At 62.5% G+C, this 16,521-nt stretch overlaps 5 protein-coding genes across 5 annotated transcripts; 3 read left to right on the top strand and 2 right to left on the bottom strand.

Annotated features, from left to right (window-relative positions):
* Positions 1-306: 306 nt before the first annotated feature.
* Positions 307-4,284, top strand: NTO1 (nuA3 HAT complex component nto1; the record flags this gene model as incomplete). The annotated part of the gene is made up of 10 exons (XM_028618567.1): positions 307-414; positions 477-498; positions 541-591; positions 632-837; positions 895-1,272; positions 1,315-1,479; positions 1,519-2,253; positions 2,291-3,806; positions 3,849-4,198; positions 4,249-4,284. The coding sequence occupies 10 exons, from the start codon at positions 307-309 to the stop codon at positions 4,282-4,284; spliced, it is 3,567 nt and encodes a 1,188-aa protein (XP_028472934.1).
* A 134-nt stretch (positions 4,285-4,418) lies between these two features.
* Positions 4,419-6,139, bottom strand: EHS24_002846 (uncharacterized protein; the record flags this gene model as incomplete). Its single annotated transcript, XM_028618566.1, has 5 exons — positions 4,419-5,605; positions 5,652-5,724; positions 5,774-5,855; positions 5,897-6,024; positions 6,074-6,139. 5 exons carry the CDS (start codon positions 6,137-6,139, stop codon positions 4,419-4,421), a joined length of 1,536 nt encoding a protein of 511 aa, XP_028472933.1.
* A 910-nt stretch (positions 6,140-7,049) lies between these two features.
* Positions 7,050-9,098, top strand: EHS24_002845 (uncharacterized protein; the record flags this gene model as incomplete). The annotated part of the gene is made up of 3 exons (XM_028618565.1): positions 7,050-7,907; positions 7,948-8,918; positions 8,978-9,098. The coding sequence occupies 3 exons, from the start codon at positions 7,050-7,052 to the stop codon at positions 9,096-9,098; spliced, it is 1,950 nt and encodes a 649-aa protein (XP_028472932.1).
* Positions 9,099-9,300: 202 nt separating this feature from the next.
* EHS24_002844 (uncharacterized protein) lies at positions 9,301-12,743 on the bottom strand (the record flags this gene model as incomplete). The annotated part of the gene is made up of 2 exons (XM_028618564.1): positions 9,301-12,174; positions 12,270-12,743. 2 exons carry the CDS (start codon positions 12,741-12,743, stop codon positions 9,301-9,303), a joined length of 3,348 nt encoding a protein of 1,115 aa, XP_028472931.1.
* An 869-nt stretch (positions 12,744-13,612) lies between these two features.
* PAN5 (2-dehydropantoate 2-reductase (Ketopantoate reductase) (KPA reductase) (KPR)) lies at positions 13,613-15,281 on the top strand (the record flags this gene model as incomplete). The annotated part of the gene is made up of 2 exons (XM_028618563.1): positions 13,613-13,627; positions 13,698-15,281. 2 exons carry the CDS (start codon positions 13,613-13,615, stop codon positions 15,279-15,281), a joined length of 1,599 nt encoding a protein of 532 aa, XP_028472930.1.
* Positions 15,282-16,521: the final 1,240 nt, after the last annotated feature.

Below are 16,521 nucleotides of genomic sequence, written 5' to 3'. Positions count from 1 at the left end.
GGACGTCGTGTGTTCGGGATATGAGAAGAGAGATGACGTGCATGTAAGAGAGCATACACACAATGTTCGCAAGAGCCTCGTATGGCACACTCACTCCACACAAACCACAGAACGCGGGATCAAATTCCAGGCTGACACTTGGGACCCCGCGCCTGCACGCGCTTGTTGTGTCGCGTCCACTCAACAGCAACAACAATATTTATCGTCCTCCATCCCCTCCCCCCCCCACCTCCACCTCCAGCCTCTCTACCACTCAGGAGAGCGACGGCACTGCCCTTGGCAGTCGCCACCGCGCCCATATTCAAGATGAGCACACCAACTGTGCAGGCCGAGAAGGCCTACGACATTCCTACCGTCTCTTTCCGCGTCATCACGGACGACAAGTCTCTGCTGTCGCCCGCAGGCGTCCATTCGGTAAGATGGCTGTGGGGGGGGGGGCACATTTCGTGTGACACAGCTGACGTATCTACTCACAGGAACAAGCTCGGTCATATGGATGTAGGTTCCCTCTTCCTTGTGAGACCTAGCTGACAAAGTTAGACAACGACTTCTCCGACTTCGAACGGCCAGAGCACTATATCCGTTACATCGGTGAGTCGCAGACCAAGCTGAACCTCAACTGATGCGGCAGAACCTATCGAGTCGGAACTTGCAGTTCAGGTCGAGTATGACATGGACGAACAAGGTGGGTTGGTCGCTAGCGAGCCTGCTAACCCGCCAGATCAGGAGTGGCTCGACGCTATCAATGCCGAACGCAAGAAAGACCAGTCCGGCCCCGTATCATACGAAGCGTTTGAGATCATCATGGACAAGCTCGAGAAGGAATGGTTCAACTTGGTGAGTTGATGGGTACCCCCCCCCCCCCCCCCCCTTCTCTCTCTCTGACCATCCAAGATCAAGCGCATACCACAACCCGTCTCCCACCTGCCCGTTGAGGATTCAAAGTGCGCCATCTGCGACGACGGCGAGGGGGAGAACTCGAACGCCATTGTCTTCTGCGATGGATGTAACCTTGCAGTCCACCAAGACTGTTACGGCGTTCCCTACATCCCCGAGGGCCAGTGGCTCTGCCGCAAGTGCACAGTGTCGCCAGAGAATCCCGTCTCGTGCCTCTTCTGTCCCAACGAAGGAGGCGCCTTCAAACAGACGACAACGGGCCACTGGTCTCACTTGCTGTGCGCCATCTGGATTCCCGAACTGGGCGTCGGCAATTCCATTTACATGGAGCCCGTCGAGGGTGTCGAGCTGGTGCCAAAGAACCGTTGGAAGCTTGTGAGTCGGGTCGTCTGTGTGGCTGTACTCACCTCTGTCCAGATTTGTTCGCTGTGCAAGGAGCGCGTAGGAGCTTGCATCCAGTGTGTCAACAAAAGCTGCTTCACAGCATTCCACGTGACCTGTGCTCGCCAAATGGGTCTGCTCCAAAGCATGAAACTCATGGGCGATGGACAGTTGGAGTCGTATTGCGAGAAGCACCTTCCTGTGAGTTTCGACCCTCTCCCCACGAAGCTGACGACTCAGCTAGAATGGCGTGAAGGGCGCGAGGACATGTCGGACGCCAATGATACCGACTATCACGACACCGAGGATGACGAGGAAGAGGAGGATGTCATCACCCCCGCCCCCAGGAAGCGTGCACGCAAGAACTCGACGACAGCAAGGGCAGTTGTCACACCAAAGACGGCTCGTGCCCACGCCAAGTCGTATCGCCCTGGACCACCCATTGTGCCCAGGATGATCATCAATCGTCTCATGGAGTACATTGCCAAGGTGTCGATCCGCAAGCGACAGCCCTTCATTGAGCGTCTCTGTCGCTACTGGAGTCTGAAGCGCGAGGCCCGACGCGGCGCCCCGCTTCTCAAGCGTCTCCACCTGGAACCGTGGACTGCCACCAGCGAGTCAAGGGAACAGACTGAAGCCGAGAAAGCAAAGAAGCTCGAGTTTCTCGTCGCCCTGCGTAACGATCTGGAAAAGGTCCGCCTGCTCGCGGAGCTGGTCCGCAAGCGCGAAAAGGAGAAGCTGCGACAGGCCCAAGTCCTCGCGGACATTGTGGACAACTTTATCCTCCCCCACTTTGCGACTCTGCGGACAACTCTGGGCAAAATTGTGGCGATGGACCGTGGGGAGCTGTTCCTCAATCCAGTGACAGTCGAGGAGGCGCCAGACTACTTTGACGTCATCAAGGAGCCCATGTCGTGGTCGGGGATTGAGGCCAAGCTGGACAAGGTCGAGTACCGCTACATTGACGAGTTCAAGGTGAGTTGTGTTGGTGTTTACGTTGCTAACTCCTCAGCACGATGTCCTTCTCGTCCTGAACAACGCTACACTGTACAACAAGGGCGAGACCCCGTTCCACCGTACCGCCGCGAGGATGAAGAAGAATGTACAGCCGCTCCTCGACGAGCTCGATAGCATTCGAGACGAGAGCCTCCTGCTCTCTGTGTCAGAAGGCGACGAAGGACTGGCGGAGGCCGAGCCAGGAACTGTTGGCGATCTCGAGACATCTCTTCTTCGTCTGAAAACACTCTTGTCAACCGACCCGACGGACGACACACGGGACATGCTGGGATCGATCTTTGCGTTCGAGGTCGAGAAGGCCAAGACCCCAACACCTGTTGCCCCGGCTCCCGCAGAGGCACAACAACGCCAACAGCCGCAACAGAAGAGCTCGCGGCGGAGACATCAGACGGCCGCTGAGAAGGCCAAGTACTTTGAGAAGCAAGCGGCAGCGTACAAGGAGCGTTTGAGCTTGGGCGGTTCGACCCGCAAATCCCGTGCGGCAGCTGTGACAGACGGCGACGCCGGTGGCACCCCGCCGCCTCTCGAGTCACTCCCTATGCCAACACCAAACCGACGCCGCGCGGCTCGAAAGGATGAGCTCGCCGACGACGAACAAGGTGGCGAACCGTCTTCAGCTGCCAGTTCGCCTGGTACCATCAAGCCAATGCAAAGGCCTCAACGCGGTGTTCTCGGCGTCCTCTCCGTCCCTGTCATGTCCGACCGCGAGCGTCGCGCACGGGAGAAGGACCTCGAACTGGTAACGGAGAGTGTCGACCCGCTTGACGAGTACAAGCGCTTCAACGTCGGCTGGATTTTACCCGAGGGGTCGAAACGCAGGCGCCCACCACCACCGCCATTACCGCTGAAGAAGCCGTCCGCGCCAAAGACTTCCTCGTCCTCGAGAGGAAACGCCCCGTCCACGGAGCCAAGTATCCAAGGTACCGAACTCAGCCATACTAGCAAGGCCAGTCAGGCCGACGCAGACGATCACCATGACCGGAAGGGCAAGGGCCGTGCCGAATCGCAGGACGTGGTCCCAGAGGATGTCGAAATGACACCCACCGTGTCCAACAAGCGCAAGCTGTCAGAGGAGGCCGACGAGGTCTCCAAGCGACCTCGACCGGCACCGCCCGCAGACGACAGTGACGACGATATCCTCACGCCTGTCCCCGAGTCAGCAGAACCTAGTGCTGTGGCTGAAAAGTTCTCATTACCCGACCGGTCGAGTTTATCTCCCCTTCCTGACGAAGAGTCATCCAAGGAGGATTCTTCTGAGGAGTCACTTAAGGAGGAGCCAACGGAAGAGCCTACAGAAGAGCCTACAGAGGAGCCCACAGAGGAGCCCACGGCGAACCCCACGGAGGAGCCCACCAAGGATCCCACCGAGGAGCTCACAGAGGAGCCTACTGAGAAGCCCACCGAGGAGCCCGAGGAGCAGACCAAGGCGGAGCCTGAGGAAGAGACTAAGGAGGAGCCCAAGAAGGCAACAAAGAGGAAGAGGGATGACTTGTATGCGCCAGGATCGCAAGGTGGGTGTGCCGTCTTTGAAGCTTACCCGCTGACAACGACAGTGTGGGCCAAGATCACGTCATACCCTTACTTCCCGGCCATTGTGGTCGACCATGTCGGCGAATGGGAGACGGTGCCACAGTCAGTGCTCGACTTGGAAGAGCACGAAACCGAAGCACATGGCAAAGTATGGCTTGTGCGCTTCTACGACAAACAGCGCAGCTATGGGTGGATGGCGGCGGACAAGCTCGACATGCTGGGAACGGACGACGAGCTCGACGAGCTGTACCTGGCGGTGGGTTTCTCCAACGTAGTCGTCGCTGACCCAACAGGGCAAAGAGCGCGGAAAAAAGAGCTCGAGCAAGACCTTCAAGTCGTCGCATGTCAAGGCGTCGTGCAAGAAGGCATATCAGTGGGTGATAATTGCTCTTTGAACGGATCTGACCCATCAGGATTGCCAAGGCTGCACTGCAAGGAGAGTCTGCAGGCAGCGTTTGAGGGAATGCTACACTACACACCTGTGCTCCGTGTCGTATGCGTTCACATTCATGCAGGTCTATAAACAAGTGTGCACACTATGCAGCATATTAAAAACTCGTCATTTGTTTTTTCTTCTTCTCCACGGTATCCGGTTACGAAGGCGGAAGCGCGTCGAGGGCGCGCTGGAGGTTCTTGCGCGCCTCGGCGTAGTCGTCATAGTCGAGGGCGGAGATGGCCCACTTGGCCCACTTCTGGACCTGGTCCACCTCCTTCCTTGGGAGCTTGGCTGAGATAGAAGGCTGGACGGGGACAGGAGCAGGCGGAGCGCGCGACGGGACTGGGGCTGGGGCTGGAGCAGTGTGCGCCGTCCTGCTGCTATGGGGAGGTGTCGGCGTGGCGTGGTTCTTGGATGTGCCGACTTGGACCTTTGTGGACCACTGCGAGGCGGTAGACGCTGGGGGAGGTGGGGCGCGAGACGGCGCAGACGCGTGCGAGGGAGGGGGAGTGGGTGCCGGAGGAAAGCTGGTACGCGTCGAGGCTGGGGTCACTGGAGTCAAACTGCGGCTCTCAGACGGGTCAATGACGCTTGGGGGCGGGGCGCCAATCTCGGCCACTTCTGAGACGGGGGAGATTGCTCCGTCTGGCGTGAGCGGCGCACCGTCAGGACCCATGAACATGACACTCTTCTTGGGGAGGTCGATGTGGTCTGGCCTGTTGGCACGGCCTCCAGAACCAGCTGTGCGGGCGGTGCTGCCTGACCCGCCCGAGTCGCCAGAGTCGCCCGAGCCGCGCTTGGCTGTGGAGGGCCTCCCTGAACTGTTGCTTTCCGAAGAGTCCTTGCGCTTGGGCTCGGTCGGCTCGTCTTTCCAAGGCGCCACATCGCGCTCGCCCGGGGTCGCTGCCGTGGACCAATGCTCGCGATCGACGCCGCCATGGGTGGCCGCGATGGACCAGCTGTCCGAGGGAGGAGCGCGAGACATGGCAGGGCGCTTGGGAGGCGAGGTAGCTGAGGTGACAGTAGAGTCGGTCGGCGACGTGATAGTCATGATGGGCGGGGGGCGGGGTCCAGAGTTGGACGTGCGCCGAGAGCCATGTGATACATGATCGATCGAGGGTCGAGACTGGTGGCTGCCAGAGTCGCGCCGCGTAGATTGTCCGCCACGCAGCTCCGACGAAGAAGAAGGACCGAGAATTGGGCGTTGCTGGGCAGAGCTCGATGTGCGACGTGCCGAGCTCGAAGCATCTGGAACAGGTGGCGACGAGCGCTGCTGTGTAGAGGACTCGCGGCGGTTACTCGACTCCTTGGCGGGTGGCGAAGGTGCCTCGTCGTCTGCGATAGCTAGAGAGTCAGTCCGGCGTCCTTATCACTGCCTCCGGATACCCACCAGAACCGGGCAGACGGCCGGCTTTGACGGCCTTTGCCACCTCTTTCGCCTTCCAGAGGGCGTATTTGCGCTTCTGGTCGGTCTGCAGCTGTCAGTTGACGCTCAAGGGTTCCTCAACTCACCTCGTCGGGGAGGTTGCCTGAATCAAAGGTCCTGAGAATCTCCATAAACTGTGCTGCAACAGTGAACCGCTTGGCGAGGCCGCTGGGCTGTCAGCGATAGTCACCGCGTCATGATAGACCCACATGCTGTACTGTCCGGCTCTTTCTGCCTCGTCGGCACTGTCGAAGATCTTGAGCGCAAAGTTCTCGACGTGGGCCGCGCCAACGTCCGTACTGGTAACCGCTTCGTTGCTGGCAAGAACGGGCTTCATCTGGGATCACGTCAGCCTGTGCACAGCCCGTCTGATGGCGAAAGCTCACCTGCTCAATGGAATCAAGAATGGACATGATCCAGTGCGTTCCTTCCGGCGTGCGAGGAGCGCCCATGGCCACCTCGACAACTCGGTAGCAGCCTGTGGTATCAGCAAGAGGTTCTGAACACTCGTGGACGCGTACCCCAGTAGCAGATGGCAGGGTCCACCAGCTTGCATTCTCTTGCGCGGGTCAGGAGGTTCTTGCAAAGCGAGCCAAAGGCTGCTGGCGTCGTGTTCGGGTCCGGGATAGTGACGTCGTTCATGTTGTGGTCGAGGTCTGGTTCGTAGACCAGTTGAAGATAACAGGAGGACGGTGTGTTGTTACCGGTGACGTCAAGATTGTCGCTCGAGGCCGAGACAATCACGGCGCTTGTTTGTGTGGATAGCTGTGGATAGTTCTTCTTGAGTTTCAAGAACCTGGTTGTGGTGATGGGAAGAAATGGAGTGCGAGAGTGCTTGGGAGATGTACCCAAGACTTCCGGTGGCGCACGAAGGGTTGCGGCAATGGCTTCGCAGGCGGAGTTTGGGTTGAGATCTCGCCGTCGGCGCCGTCCGCGTTGTGGTGGCCGGCTGTGGTTGAAAGCTATGTGGGAACCTGGGAAATGGGAACGATGTGGTGTCGATTTGTGTGTGTGTGTTGTTGTTGGAGCCCGCGAGGCTGTGAGGGATGGGATGGTGAAGAGGCAAGACGTACGGATGGGGGGACGGGTGGATCCAAGACACCTCAGCGCATCATTGCTCACGCGTGTGCCCTCTGCCATGCGCCCAACATGCGGCGGTGGACGGCCGGGGTCTCCATATTTTGGTTCCGTCCAAGGCCGGAGAGTGGCGATTTGGGTGGTGTGTGGACGTTGTCTCAACACCAGAGGGGGGGAGAAGGTGACGAGGGAAGGAGGGAAGACGGGGGAAGACAATATGCTGCTGGCTGCTGGCTGTGCTTCTTCCTTCTTACTTCTTCACACTTTCTCTCATCCATATCCACAATGAGCGAGGACACGTCTTGCTCAGCCCTCGTGCTGTGGCGGCCCTGGCCCTTCGATCCGGTCCCTCGTTCCTCGCCAACCACAGCCATCAAGGAAGCGCCAGAGCTCACAGAGATCGTCCCTCCCTCTTCCCCGGAGGTCACTCTCTCGGTGTTCCATGACGCTATCAACGTTCTGCAAGGACCATCTAGCTCTTCCTCCACCCATCACGCGCCCAAGGTCGCCGTCAACACCCACTACCTCTCGCTCATTCGCGGTCCGCAAGTCTCCCCGTCGTGCCACACCATCCGCCTTCCCCCATCGCCTGGCCTCCAACATCTACCTAGAACCTCGATCTCCTGGCCCACCAGCCTCACTTTACCTACCTCAGCCCACTCCCTACCTTACAATGCCCCCATTAACGAGGACATTGTCGGTTGTGACCCCCAAGACATTGTCATGGACGAGCCGTCGGACGCTGCTGAAGTCGCGAACCAGATGGATGTGGATGAGGAGCGTGTCCCGGAGGGAGGCGGTTCTTCCTTCACTCCAGCCCTTGTTACCACCTCTTCTTACCAAGGAGGTGACCCTGGAGAGCACGCTCCCATGACCGCCGCGGACACGGTCCTGCACCTGTCGAGCACCACGCCACTACAGCCAGTAATGGGCAGTTGGACGACTTCCGACCCCATCTCGCTGTCCACTCCAAAGCGTCCCGGTGTCTTCCTCCCTCCCAAACGCACCCCTGTATCCGTCTCGGACCATTCCCCCAACACCCCAATTGCCAAAGTAGACCAGTGGCGAGTCGGCAAGCGACCAGGTCACCAGGGCTCGCACATGCACAACAAGCGACGCAGCGAGGCGCTGAGTGAAGACGAGGTGAGTTGACAATGTCTGTCGTTCTCTAACTCGTCCCCAGGGAAGCGGTGTCTCTACGCGAGTGCTCAAAAGGCCATTCCGCCCTCCCACCCGCGTGTCCCCTTTCTTCACGCCCAACTCTGAATCGACGACCGGGACGGCCACGGACACCGCGAGCTCCAGCCCACCCTCCGCACGCTCGGGCACGAGTACCAGCGCGTTCCCTTCGCCGACCAAGTCCAAGTCCAGTTCCAACTCCACGTCCCTGTCCATCCTGGGAACACCCAGCACCTTGTCCTCGCCGTCCATCAGCCGACGCCAGAGCCAGAGCCAGAGCCAGAGCCAGAGCACGACCCCATCCTCCACCGCCAGCACGGCCACCCGGGCGCGCGTCTCCAAGCCCTTCAAATCGCCCACGGTCGTGGCCCGCTCCGCCGCCCCGTCCCCGCCCTCCATCGCGTCCCGCTCGTCCTACTCCCGCTCTCGGCGCAACCCCAACGGCAACGCCAACGACAACGATCCCGACGCCGACCTCGTCGCTGCCCTCGAGGCCCGCGTGCGCACCCTACGCCAGGCGGTACGCTACGCGACCGCGCCGGACGAGGACGACCGGCTCGCGCGCCTCGTGGGCGTGTGGCGCGACGCAGGCCGGCACGTCGCGGACAAGCTGTTCGAGCTCGTGCCCCGTCCCGAGGAGCGCGAGCACGGGGGTGTGCGTGCGCGCGAGCCCCGTTCGTGGGGGTTTGGGTTCGGGTTTGGCGCGTATGCGGACGGGTATGACGCCGACCCGTTCATCGACACGTCCACGTCCACCTCCACAGCCACAGCCACGAGCGAGGCTGGTCACCGAGGCGAATTCGTGCTGCCCCCCGACACCGACGACCCGGACGGGTCCGAGGAGGACCTGGACGTGGGCCTGGGGAACGTGCTGAAGGGCGCCCGGTCTGTACGCCGGTATGGCGCGTTCAGGCCCAGCGGCTACGGGGACGACATGGTGACCAACGACACGGCTGCATGCGACGACGTCGACGAGTGAGCTGTGGCGGGCGATCCTAAAGGAAAAAAAAGGCGTCAAGCTGACCATTGTCCAGGTGCAACCCGTCGCCGGATACCTGGGACCGCGGGGCCATGCTGCTTAAACTCGGCGTCGACCCGGGCCTCCTCGGGTTCGACCGTGAGGCGGACGACTGGGAGGAGATTGTGGACGAGTGAGCGGAGGGGTTGATAGCGATATGCGCATGGAAAAGGAACGAGGTCAGTTTGGCAGTTTGGAGTCCCCCCCCCCCCCCCCCCCCCCCCCCTTCGTAGTTGTGATATGGTGCATCGTATCTCTCCGCAATGTGGGCAATGCTTTTATGTATGTATGGGTGTGTGTGATGATGATGGTTACCAACGTCTACCAACGTCGCTCTCTCTAAGCCTTGCGGCCCTTCTTGGCCTTGACGACCTTGAAGCCGAGGTCGGCGCTGGGCTGCTTGGGCTGGGTCTTGACGACGTCGGCGAGCGAGGCAATCTTCTGGACGCCGCGGGCGCCCGACGCGTTGTTGCGCTGCGTGTCGGCCTTGCGCTTGGTGAAGAACTCCTGCGCGAAGCGGCGGCCGTCGAGCGTCGACGACGAGGCGTACACGCTGTCCGAGATGATCTCGAGCAGGTCGGCGCGGGACGAGGCCGGGGGGTCGATGGGGAACTGGAGGAGCATTTGGATAAAGTCGTCGACGTTGACGGTGAGGCCCGTGAGGGCCTGCTTGGTCCAGCGGATGAACTCGACCGAGGGCTGGGTGTCGTCCGAGCCGCCGTTCGACTTGACAGTGGCCGAGGGGACAACGACGGTGACGGGGGCAGGGGTGGTAGCCTTGGGCGTGACAACAGTCTTCTGGATGACCGGAGTAGCGGTGGGCTTGGTGGGGGCAGCGGTGACCTTGCCGCTGGCACCGACGGTGGACCAGCCCTGCGCGGCGGCCGCGGCGGCCTGAGCAGGGGTGGGGGCCACAGTGGCGGCGAGGTCGGCGTAGCCGCGCTTGACGGTAGCAGCGGCAGCGGCGCCAGAGGCGGCGCGGGCCTGGGCGTCCAGCTTCTGCTTGCGGCGCTCCTCCTCCTCCTGGATCTGCTTGAGGGTCTTCTTGGGCGTGTCGCTGCTGCCGCCCCAAGCGGGAGCCGCCGAGGAGGGGGGAGCGGGCGACACCGAGCTCTTGGAACCCTGCTGGGGGAGACCCCAGGCAAGCGAGGTGGGCATGTCGTCCGACGCGGTCGAGGGGACGATGGGGACGGGGGAAGCAGAAGCGCGAGCCTCAGCAAGCGCCTGCTTGCGGGCCTCGGCCTGGCGAGCCTCGAGCTCCTGGATCTCGCGGAGCGACGGGCCGTGCGAGGCGGTAGGAGTAGCGGCCCAGGGGGCGGCCTTGGGCTTCTCGGCCTTGGCCGGGGTCACGGGAGTGACGACAGCGAGGGCAGGAGCGGTCTCGGCAGCCTTGGAAGCGGCAGGCTTGGCGGGGAGCGACGCGGGGGGAGGGGGGAGCTTCGAAGCCTGGGCCGGGGTAGGGCCGCTGACCGACGACTTGCGGCTGGCAGACGTCTTGGGGGTCTTGCCCCAAGCAGCGGCAGCGGGGGGAAGCTGAACAGCCTCGACCTCGGGCGTGGGCTCGTCCTCGACGACCGGCTCCTCGATGATCTCCTCCTCAGACTCGTACTCAAGCTCGAGAGCCTCGTCGACCTCGGACTCGGACTCGGCGATAAACTCGTCCTCGGCGGCAATGTACTCGGGCTCAATGGGCTGCTGCTGCTCCTCCGCCTCAGGCTGGTACTGGGCAACAGGCTCCGCGGGGAGGATGTACTGCTCCTCAATGGGAGCCTGGTGGACAGGGGCAGGGATGGGAGCGGGGACAGGCGCCTGGGCGGCGGCAAGGTGGGGCTGCTGCTGCTGCCAGGCAGCAACAGGGCTGGGGGCACCCCAAGGCGAGGGCTGGCCAATGGCCGAAGCAGAGAACACGTCGGGGGCACGCTGGACGGGGGTACCAATGGGAGCAGCGCCAAAGCCGTACTGCGGCTGCTGCTGGTGACCGCCGATGGAGCCGTAGGGGCCGTTCATGCGAGCCGGGCTCTGAGGACCGGGAGCAGGGCTCCAAGGCTGCTGGCCATTGAGGTAGGTGGGGACGGGGTTGTACTGGGGCTGGCCGTAGTGGTTGGGGTACGGCTGCGCGTTGTACGCCTGCTGCTGCTGCTGTTGTTGCTGTTGCTGCTGCTGCTGGAGGTTGAGGCGGTGGAACTGCTCATTCAGGCCAGGCGAAGGGCTGGGAGAAATCTGGGTGGTCTGGATGGCAGCGAGAGGGATAGGAAGGTTGGGGGGAAGACGGGGGCGGACGGTCGAGAGGAAAGGCTGGACGGCGTTACCAGTGAAGGTCTTGAGCTCGGACAGCGTGTGGAACGTGGTCTCGTGCTGGCGACGGATCGGGAGGTCGTCCTTAAAGTACGAGTGCGAGTACCACTCGTGCATCTGGTTGCCAGAGAACGGACCCTGCTCCTGGCCGTTGGGGTCGCGGTAGAGCCAGTTGATGGCACCGAGATCCTCACGCTCCTGAGCCTGTGAGGCCTCGGAGTGGGCGTTGGACGGCGTCGGCGTGGCCTCGCGGAGCATGGTAGCGTCACGCTCGAGGAGGGGCGTCGCCGAGGCAGTGGCAATGACCGACTCGGAAGCAACTTCCTGGTGCGAGTCCAGGGCCGTGTCCTCCTGAGGAGTGGCTCGCCACTTGCGCTGGCCTGCGGCCCAGCTCAAGCGCTCGTCCTCGGCGGACTTGCTATTGACGGCCGGGTCGTCGGGCTGCTGTTCTTGCTGCTGCTGCTGGGCCGGGGCGGGCTGACCACCGCCAAACCCTAGCACGCCCTCAAACGCGCCAGAGGCATTCCTCGCCGAGCGCCAGGTGGGGGCAGCCGAGGGACGGAGCGGATCGTCGGCGTCGCGGCGGGGCGCGCGCTTTCCAACGCCGCCAAAGCCGCCGCCGAGACCACCAGGCTGGCGGCCTTCGGCGAGCGCTCCGCTGAATTTGGCTGCTCCTCCGAACGCGCCGCCTTCGCCGCGTCCAAAGCCGCCAAAGCCAGCACGAGGGTTGTTGGGCTGCTGGGGCGCGGGAGCTGCCTGCTCTTTTCCGCTGCCACCACCGCCGCCTCCACCAGCACCGCCGCCGCCGCCCCCGCCGACAGGCTGGGGAGCGCGACGAGCCATGGGAGCCGCGGGGTCCACCTGGTTATGGGCGGGGCGACGGGTCGGCATGGGCGGGTGCACGGAAGTGGAGAGGAGCTGCTATCAGCACACTGGGGGAAAGAAAAAAGACTGCGGCGGGGGATGATGATCGATGATCTCCCCTGCCGCTTTCGGTGCACCGTGACACTCACCTTCTTCTCCAAGTCGGTGAGATCGCGCAGACCCACGGGCTTGACGACGTTCTTGCTCACGAGCACTGCGCCGCTCTCAGCCAGCTGAAGGAGCTCGATGGGCCGCTCCTTGAACTTGTCCTCGTCCCAGACGGCGAGGATCTGCTCGCGGCTGTAGCGGAAGGGGAAAGGGCTGGGGTCGGCATCACCGTTCCCGTCGCCATTGTAGGGAAAGTAGCCATCCCCGCCCATCGACGGCGACGCCTGGGTGTGGGTGACGCGCGAGTACGAGAGAGGCGGCGGGTTGACATGGGCAGTGGCGGCGTTGGGCGATCCGGAACGCGGCTGGCCAAGAGCCGGGAAGGGCGACGACGAGGGCGCGACCTTGGAGTGGTGGTGATGGTGGTGGTGGTGCTGCGGGGGCACCTCGGACGTCGGCGTGAGCGCCGAGCCCGTGGGCTTGATGGGCTTGACCCATTGGGGGGCAAAGTGCATGGACATCTTGGAGCAAAGTCAGCAACAGAAAATTGTGACAAAAGGGGAGTGGAGAGGACGAGTGTGGAAATTGAGGAAAGAGGACGACGGGGTTCGTGCGCGCGCGCAAGAGCGGGGGGGGGCGCACGAAAGCAGTCCTGTGAGTGCGAAGGAGAAACACAGCTCTGCAGTGACTCGCTTCTAGACGAGCACTGGAAAAGGTGGTTGATGGCGGTACATTGGACGGCCGGTGGGGGAAAGAGTTGATCCGGGGGGGCGGAGTCTTCTGACCAAAGACCCGATATGGAGGGGGGGGAGAGCGGGAGAGGGTTGTGCAGGTGTGTGTCGCGTGAGACGTACTGTGAAAGGTGGGTGTGATTGAACGAGATTTGCAGAGACGGGGCGACGGTGCGCGCCTGTGCTGTTGGATACGAGTGGGGTGGGTGTGAGGGGGGTGAGGGGGTTGCTGAGGTGCGTGTGTCTGTGTGGTGCTGTGATTGCTTTGGTGGTGGAAGACTGCTTTGCTTGTGCGAGATGGAGGGAGGTGAAAGACACGGACGGGTAAATGATGGAGACTTTGATGGTCGACTTTTGCGAGCGGCACCGGACGGGCGGGGGCGGGGGGGACAGCTGCAGCCAGGCGGGCAGGCTCACCATTCTGCTCACCGTACATCGCCGCCGATGCCCACAGCCAGGCGCGCGCGCACACACTCACAGCCAGCCAGCCAGCTGCAGCCAGCCAGCCAGCGCCAGCCAGCACCACCAGGCGGGGGTATCGGAGTTTGATTTTGATCCCGCCCGAGGCACGTCAGTGGTGTCTCTGGCTCTAAGATTATTATGGCCATTCCAAGTCGCATGTAAACCACCTATACACAACACCCTCGGAGCACATGCGGTTCCATGTCGTGAGTCTCCTCGCCCTCTTCTTCCCTCTCTCTCTCTCCCGTGACCTGACCTGACCCCACTCCTCTCCAGCTCGGCGTTGGCTCGATAGGGACACTCGTCGCCCACCACCTGCGGCTCGCACAGCCAAAGGCTGACATCTGCCTCCTCTTCCGAACAGCCGCCATCTTTAGAAAACAAAAGTACCTCCGCGACCAGCCAGTACTGCCACGACCAGGACCAGAGCTCAAGGTCTCTCGCGCTGGAGGAGAGACGACTGTTTCCTCAGGCTATGACGTCGGCATCACAAACCACCTCAAGCTGCCCGGCTTAATGGCGGCCGTGGCTGCTGGCCAGGTCGCCGGGGTGGACAACGACGGCCCGATCGACTCGCTGATCGTGTGCACCAAGGCGCCGTACACTGCAGGTGCCATTGACAGTCTCAAGCACCGGATATCCTCTTCGTCGGTCATTGCCCTCTTGCAGAACGGCATGGGCGTCTATGACGAGCTGTGCGACAAGTTCTGGCCCGACGCAAACGACCGACCGCAGTTCCTGCTCGGTACCACGACACACGGCGTCACGCCGTCTACACCTGGCCAGGTGGTGCACGTGTCCCGCCCGGGACAAGGCGCGGTGAAATGGGGTATTGTGCCAGACCCGCGCGGCTTTGACGTCGAGACTTGGCTGTGGGGACGAGAAGTCGGCGGCTTGCCGACCCTCACACCACCCGACTCGCCCACATCCCCGTTGCCTCTGCCACCACAAGGAAAGGGCCTGGACAACCTGTACGAGACGCTCGAGGCCCTCCTGTCCATGACCGCCCTCTCCCCCTCGCTCCTCCCGATGCCCCACCTGTACCACCAGCTCTTGTTAAAGCTCGCCGTCAACGCAGTGGTCAACCCATTGACAGCGGTCCTGGGCGGCGGATACCTGCCCAACGGCGCCATCCACCGTACCGGTCCGGGCCACCGCCTCATCAACCAGGTGACCGAGGAGACGAGCCAGGTGCTCACGACCTACCTGCACGCCCTTGCCGGCGGCGATACGCCGGCCCAGCCCGACGTGGTCCGCCAGTTCTCCACCGAGGGCCTGTTGCAAATCATCCACGAGGTCATTGGCAGCACCAAGGCCAACACGAGCTCGATGGCCATGGACGTAAAGTACGGCCGCGAGACAGAGGTCAAGTACATCAACGGCTTCCTCGTCTCGCTCGGCGAGCGCCTGCACGTCCCCACGCCGGCCAGCCGCATGCTCATTGAAATGGTCAAATTCAAGGCCGAGGTCGGCGGCCTGAACGGCGTCGTCTACCCGGGTGTCCGCGAACACATCCACCAGGCGGAAAAGCAGTCGGTCGAGGAACGCCAGCTGGGTCTCGAGCAACGACGGATCGGCCTGGCGGAGCGCGACATGCTCCTCAAGGAAGTGGCCGCGCGCGAGGAGATGCGCGCCCACCGTCTCCTCAAGCGCAGGGCCAAGGCGGCCAAGGTGGAGGCCGAGCGCCTGGCGGGTCGCCTGGATCCGGGAGTCTTGGATCTGAGCGCCGCCGAGGGATCGGGATCGAGCGAGTCATCGGCGTCGGCCTCGGCGTCCGAGTCGTCGGCGTCGGAGCAGGGCGTCAGTGGACAGGCCGGCGCGAGCAGTGGCACGAGCCGTGGCAGCGACGCCGAAAAGTAGAGTCATGGAGGGAAGCACCCCCCCTCGTCACGGGTAGCTAGATCTTGTACAACAGCCAGCATTTCTGCACTTGCATTGCATTCCACTCATATACTTGGCATACGAACTGTACCCTGGGGAGCCACAGAGACGCCGCGAGAGACACAAGACTTGGGCGCGACCGCACATCGCGGTTCCAGGACATTGTGGCTGGCAATATGTGCTCTTGGTGACCGCGACCGCAGTGCCGCCCAGCCAGTGCACCTGACGGCCCAGACTCCGGACTGGCTGGCCAGACCCCCGCGTCGGTCGCTGGACCAGTGAGGACGGGAGGGTGCGAACGAGTGGGTGGCGGGCGTGCCGGCTGCGCACGACAAACCTGCCTCGACTGTGCGCCAGCGCGCGACGCGGCGGCGACGCGACGACGCGCCAGCTCGGCGGGCCCCTCGGTCCCTCGGCTCCCCTCCAGCTCCTCTCGGCCTGGTCTCGAAGTGTGACGCGCCGCGGGGTGGTGGCCTGGTGGCCTGGGTGGTGGCGGGGGCCGTGTGTCCAGGATCGTTTTAGTGGTTGTGCAGTCGGTGTACGGGTGTGCTTGGTCTCGAGGGGTCTATACAGGGCCATGGCGGATTGCGCATTGAAAAAAAGCAGCCAGGAGAACGAGGTTCAAGAGGGCCAAAGAGGGGCAAGAGGGACTGGTGCCCCGCATGTGACGCAGGATGTGCTGGTTGCCCAGCGTCCCGTCCCTGCCAAAAAGCAAAGCTGCTAGTTGCTGGCACTGAGAGAGGGGGAGAGGGATGGATGGAGGCTCGATTTGGACATCCGGCGCGCACCCGGGGCACTGACACTGTCGCAGTCACTGTGCAGAGGGTTAGGTATGTGTCAAGAAGTGTCTGCGGTGAGAGAGATGCATGAGAGTTGAGTGAGCAGGTGGGGGGACTCGTGTGGGTGTTACTGTACAGGACGTTGCGTGCATGCAATGCACATGAAGGGAGCAAGGGGGGGGGCGGGGTGATGCTGGAGGCATGGGCTGGCCGACCTGTTGAAATAGGAAATAAACTGTAAGTGACGGGACGAGACACGAACCCGAATTACCCCTCGCCGCTTAAGGGCACAAATGGTCCGGCGTGTGCGTGCTGGCTGGTGCTGGCTGTGCTGGCACGCACGCACTACGCTCGCTGGTCTAAATCCATCCCACCCATCCCACCCACCTCCTCGCTGCATCTCTCTCAACAACCCACACACTCTCTTTCCACACCCCTTT

This window comes from Apiotrichum porosum (genome assembly GCF_003942205.1).
Source record: "Apiotrichum porosum strain DSM 27194 chromosome Unknown scaffold_14, whole genome shotgun sequence".
NCBI classification, from domain to species: domain Eukaryota; kingdom Fungi; phylum Basidiomycota; class Tremellomycetes; order Trichosporonales; family Trichosporonaceae; genus Apiotrichum; species Apiotrichum porosum.
The sequence above is the reverse complement of the archived record's forward strand: the minus strand, read 5'-3'. Positions and strand labels throughout refer to the sequence as shown.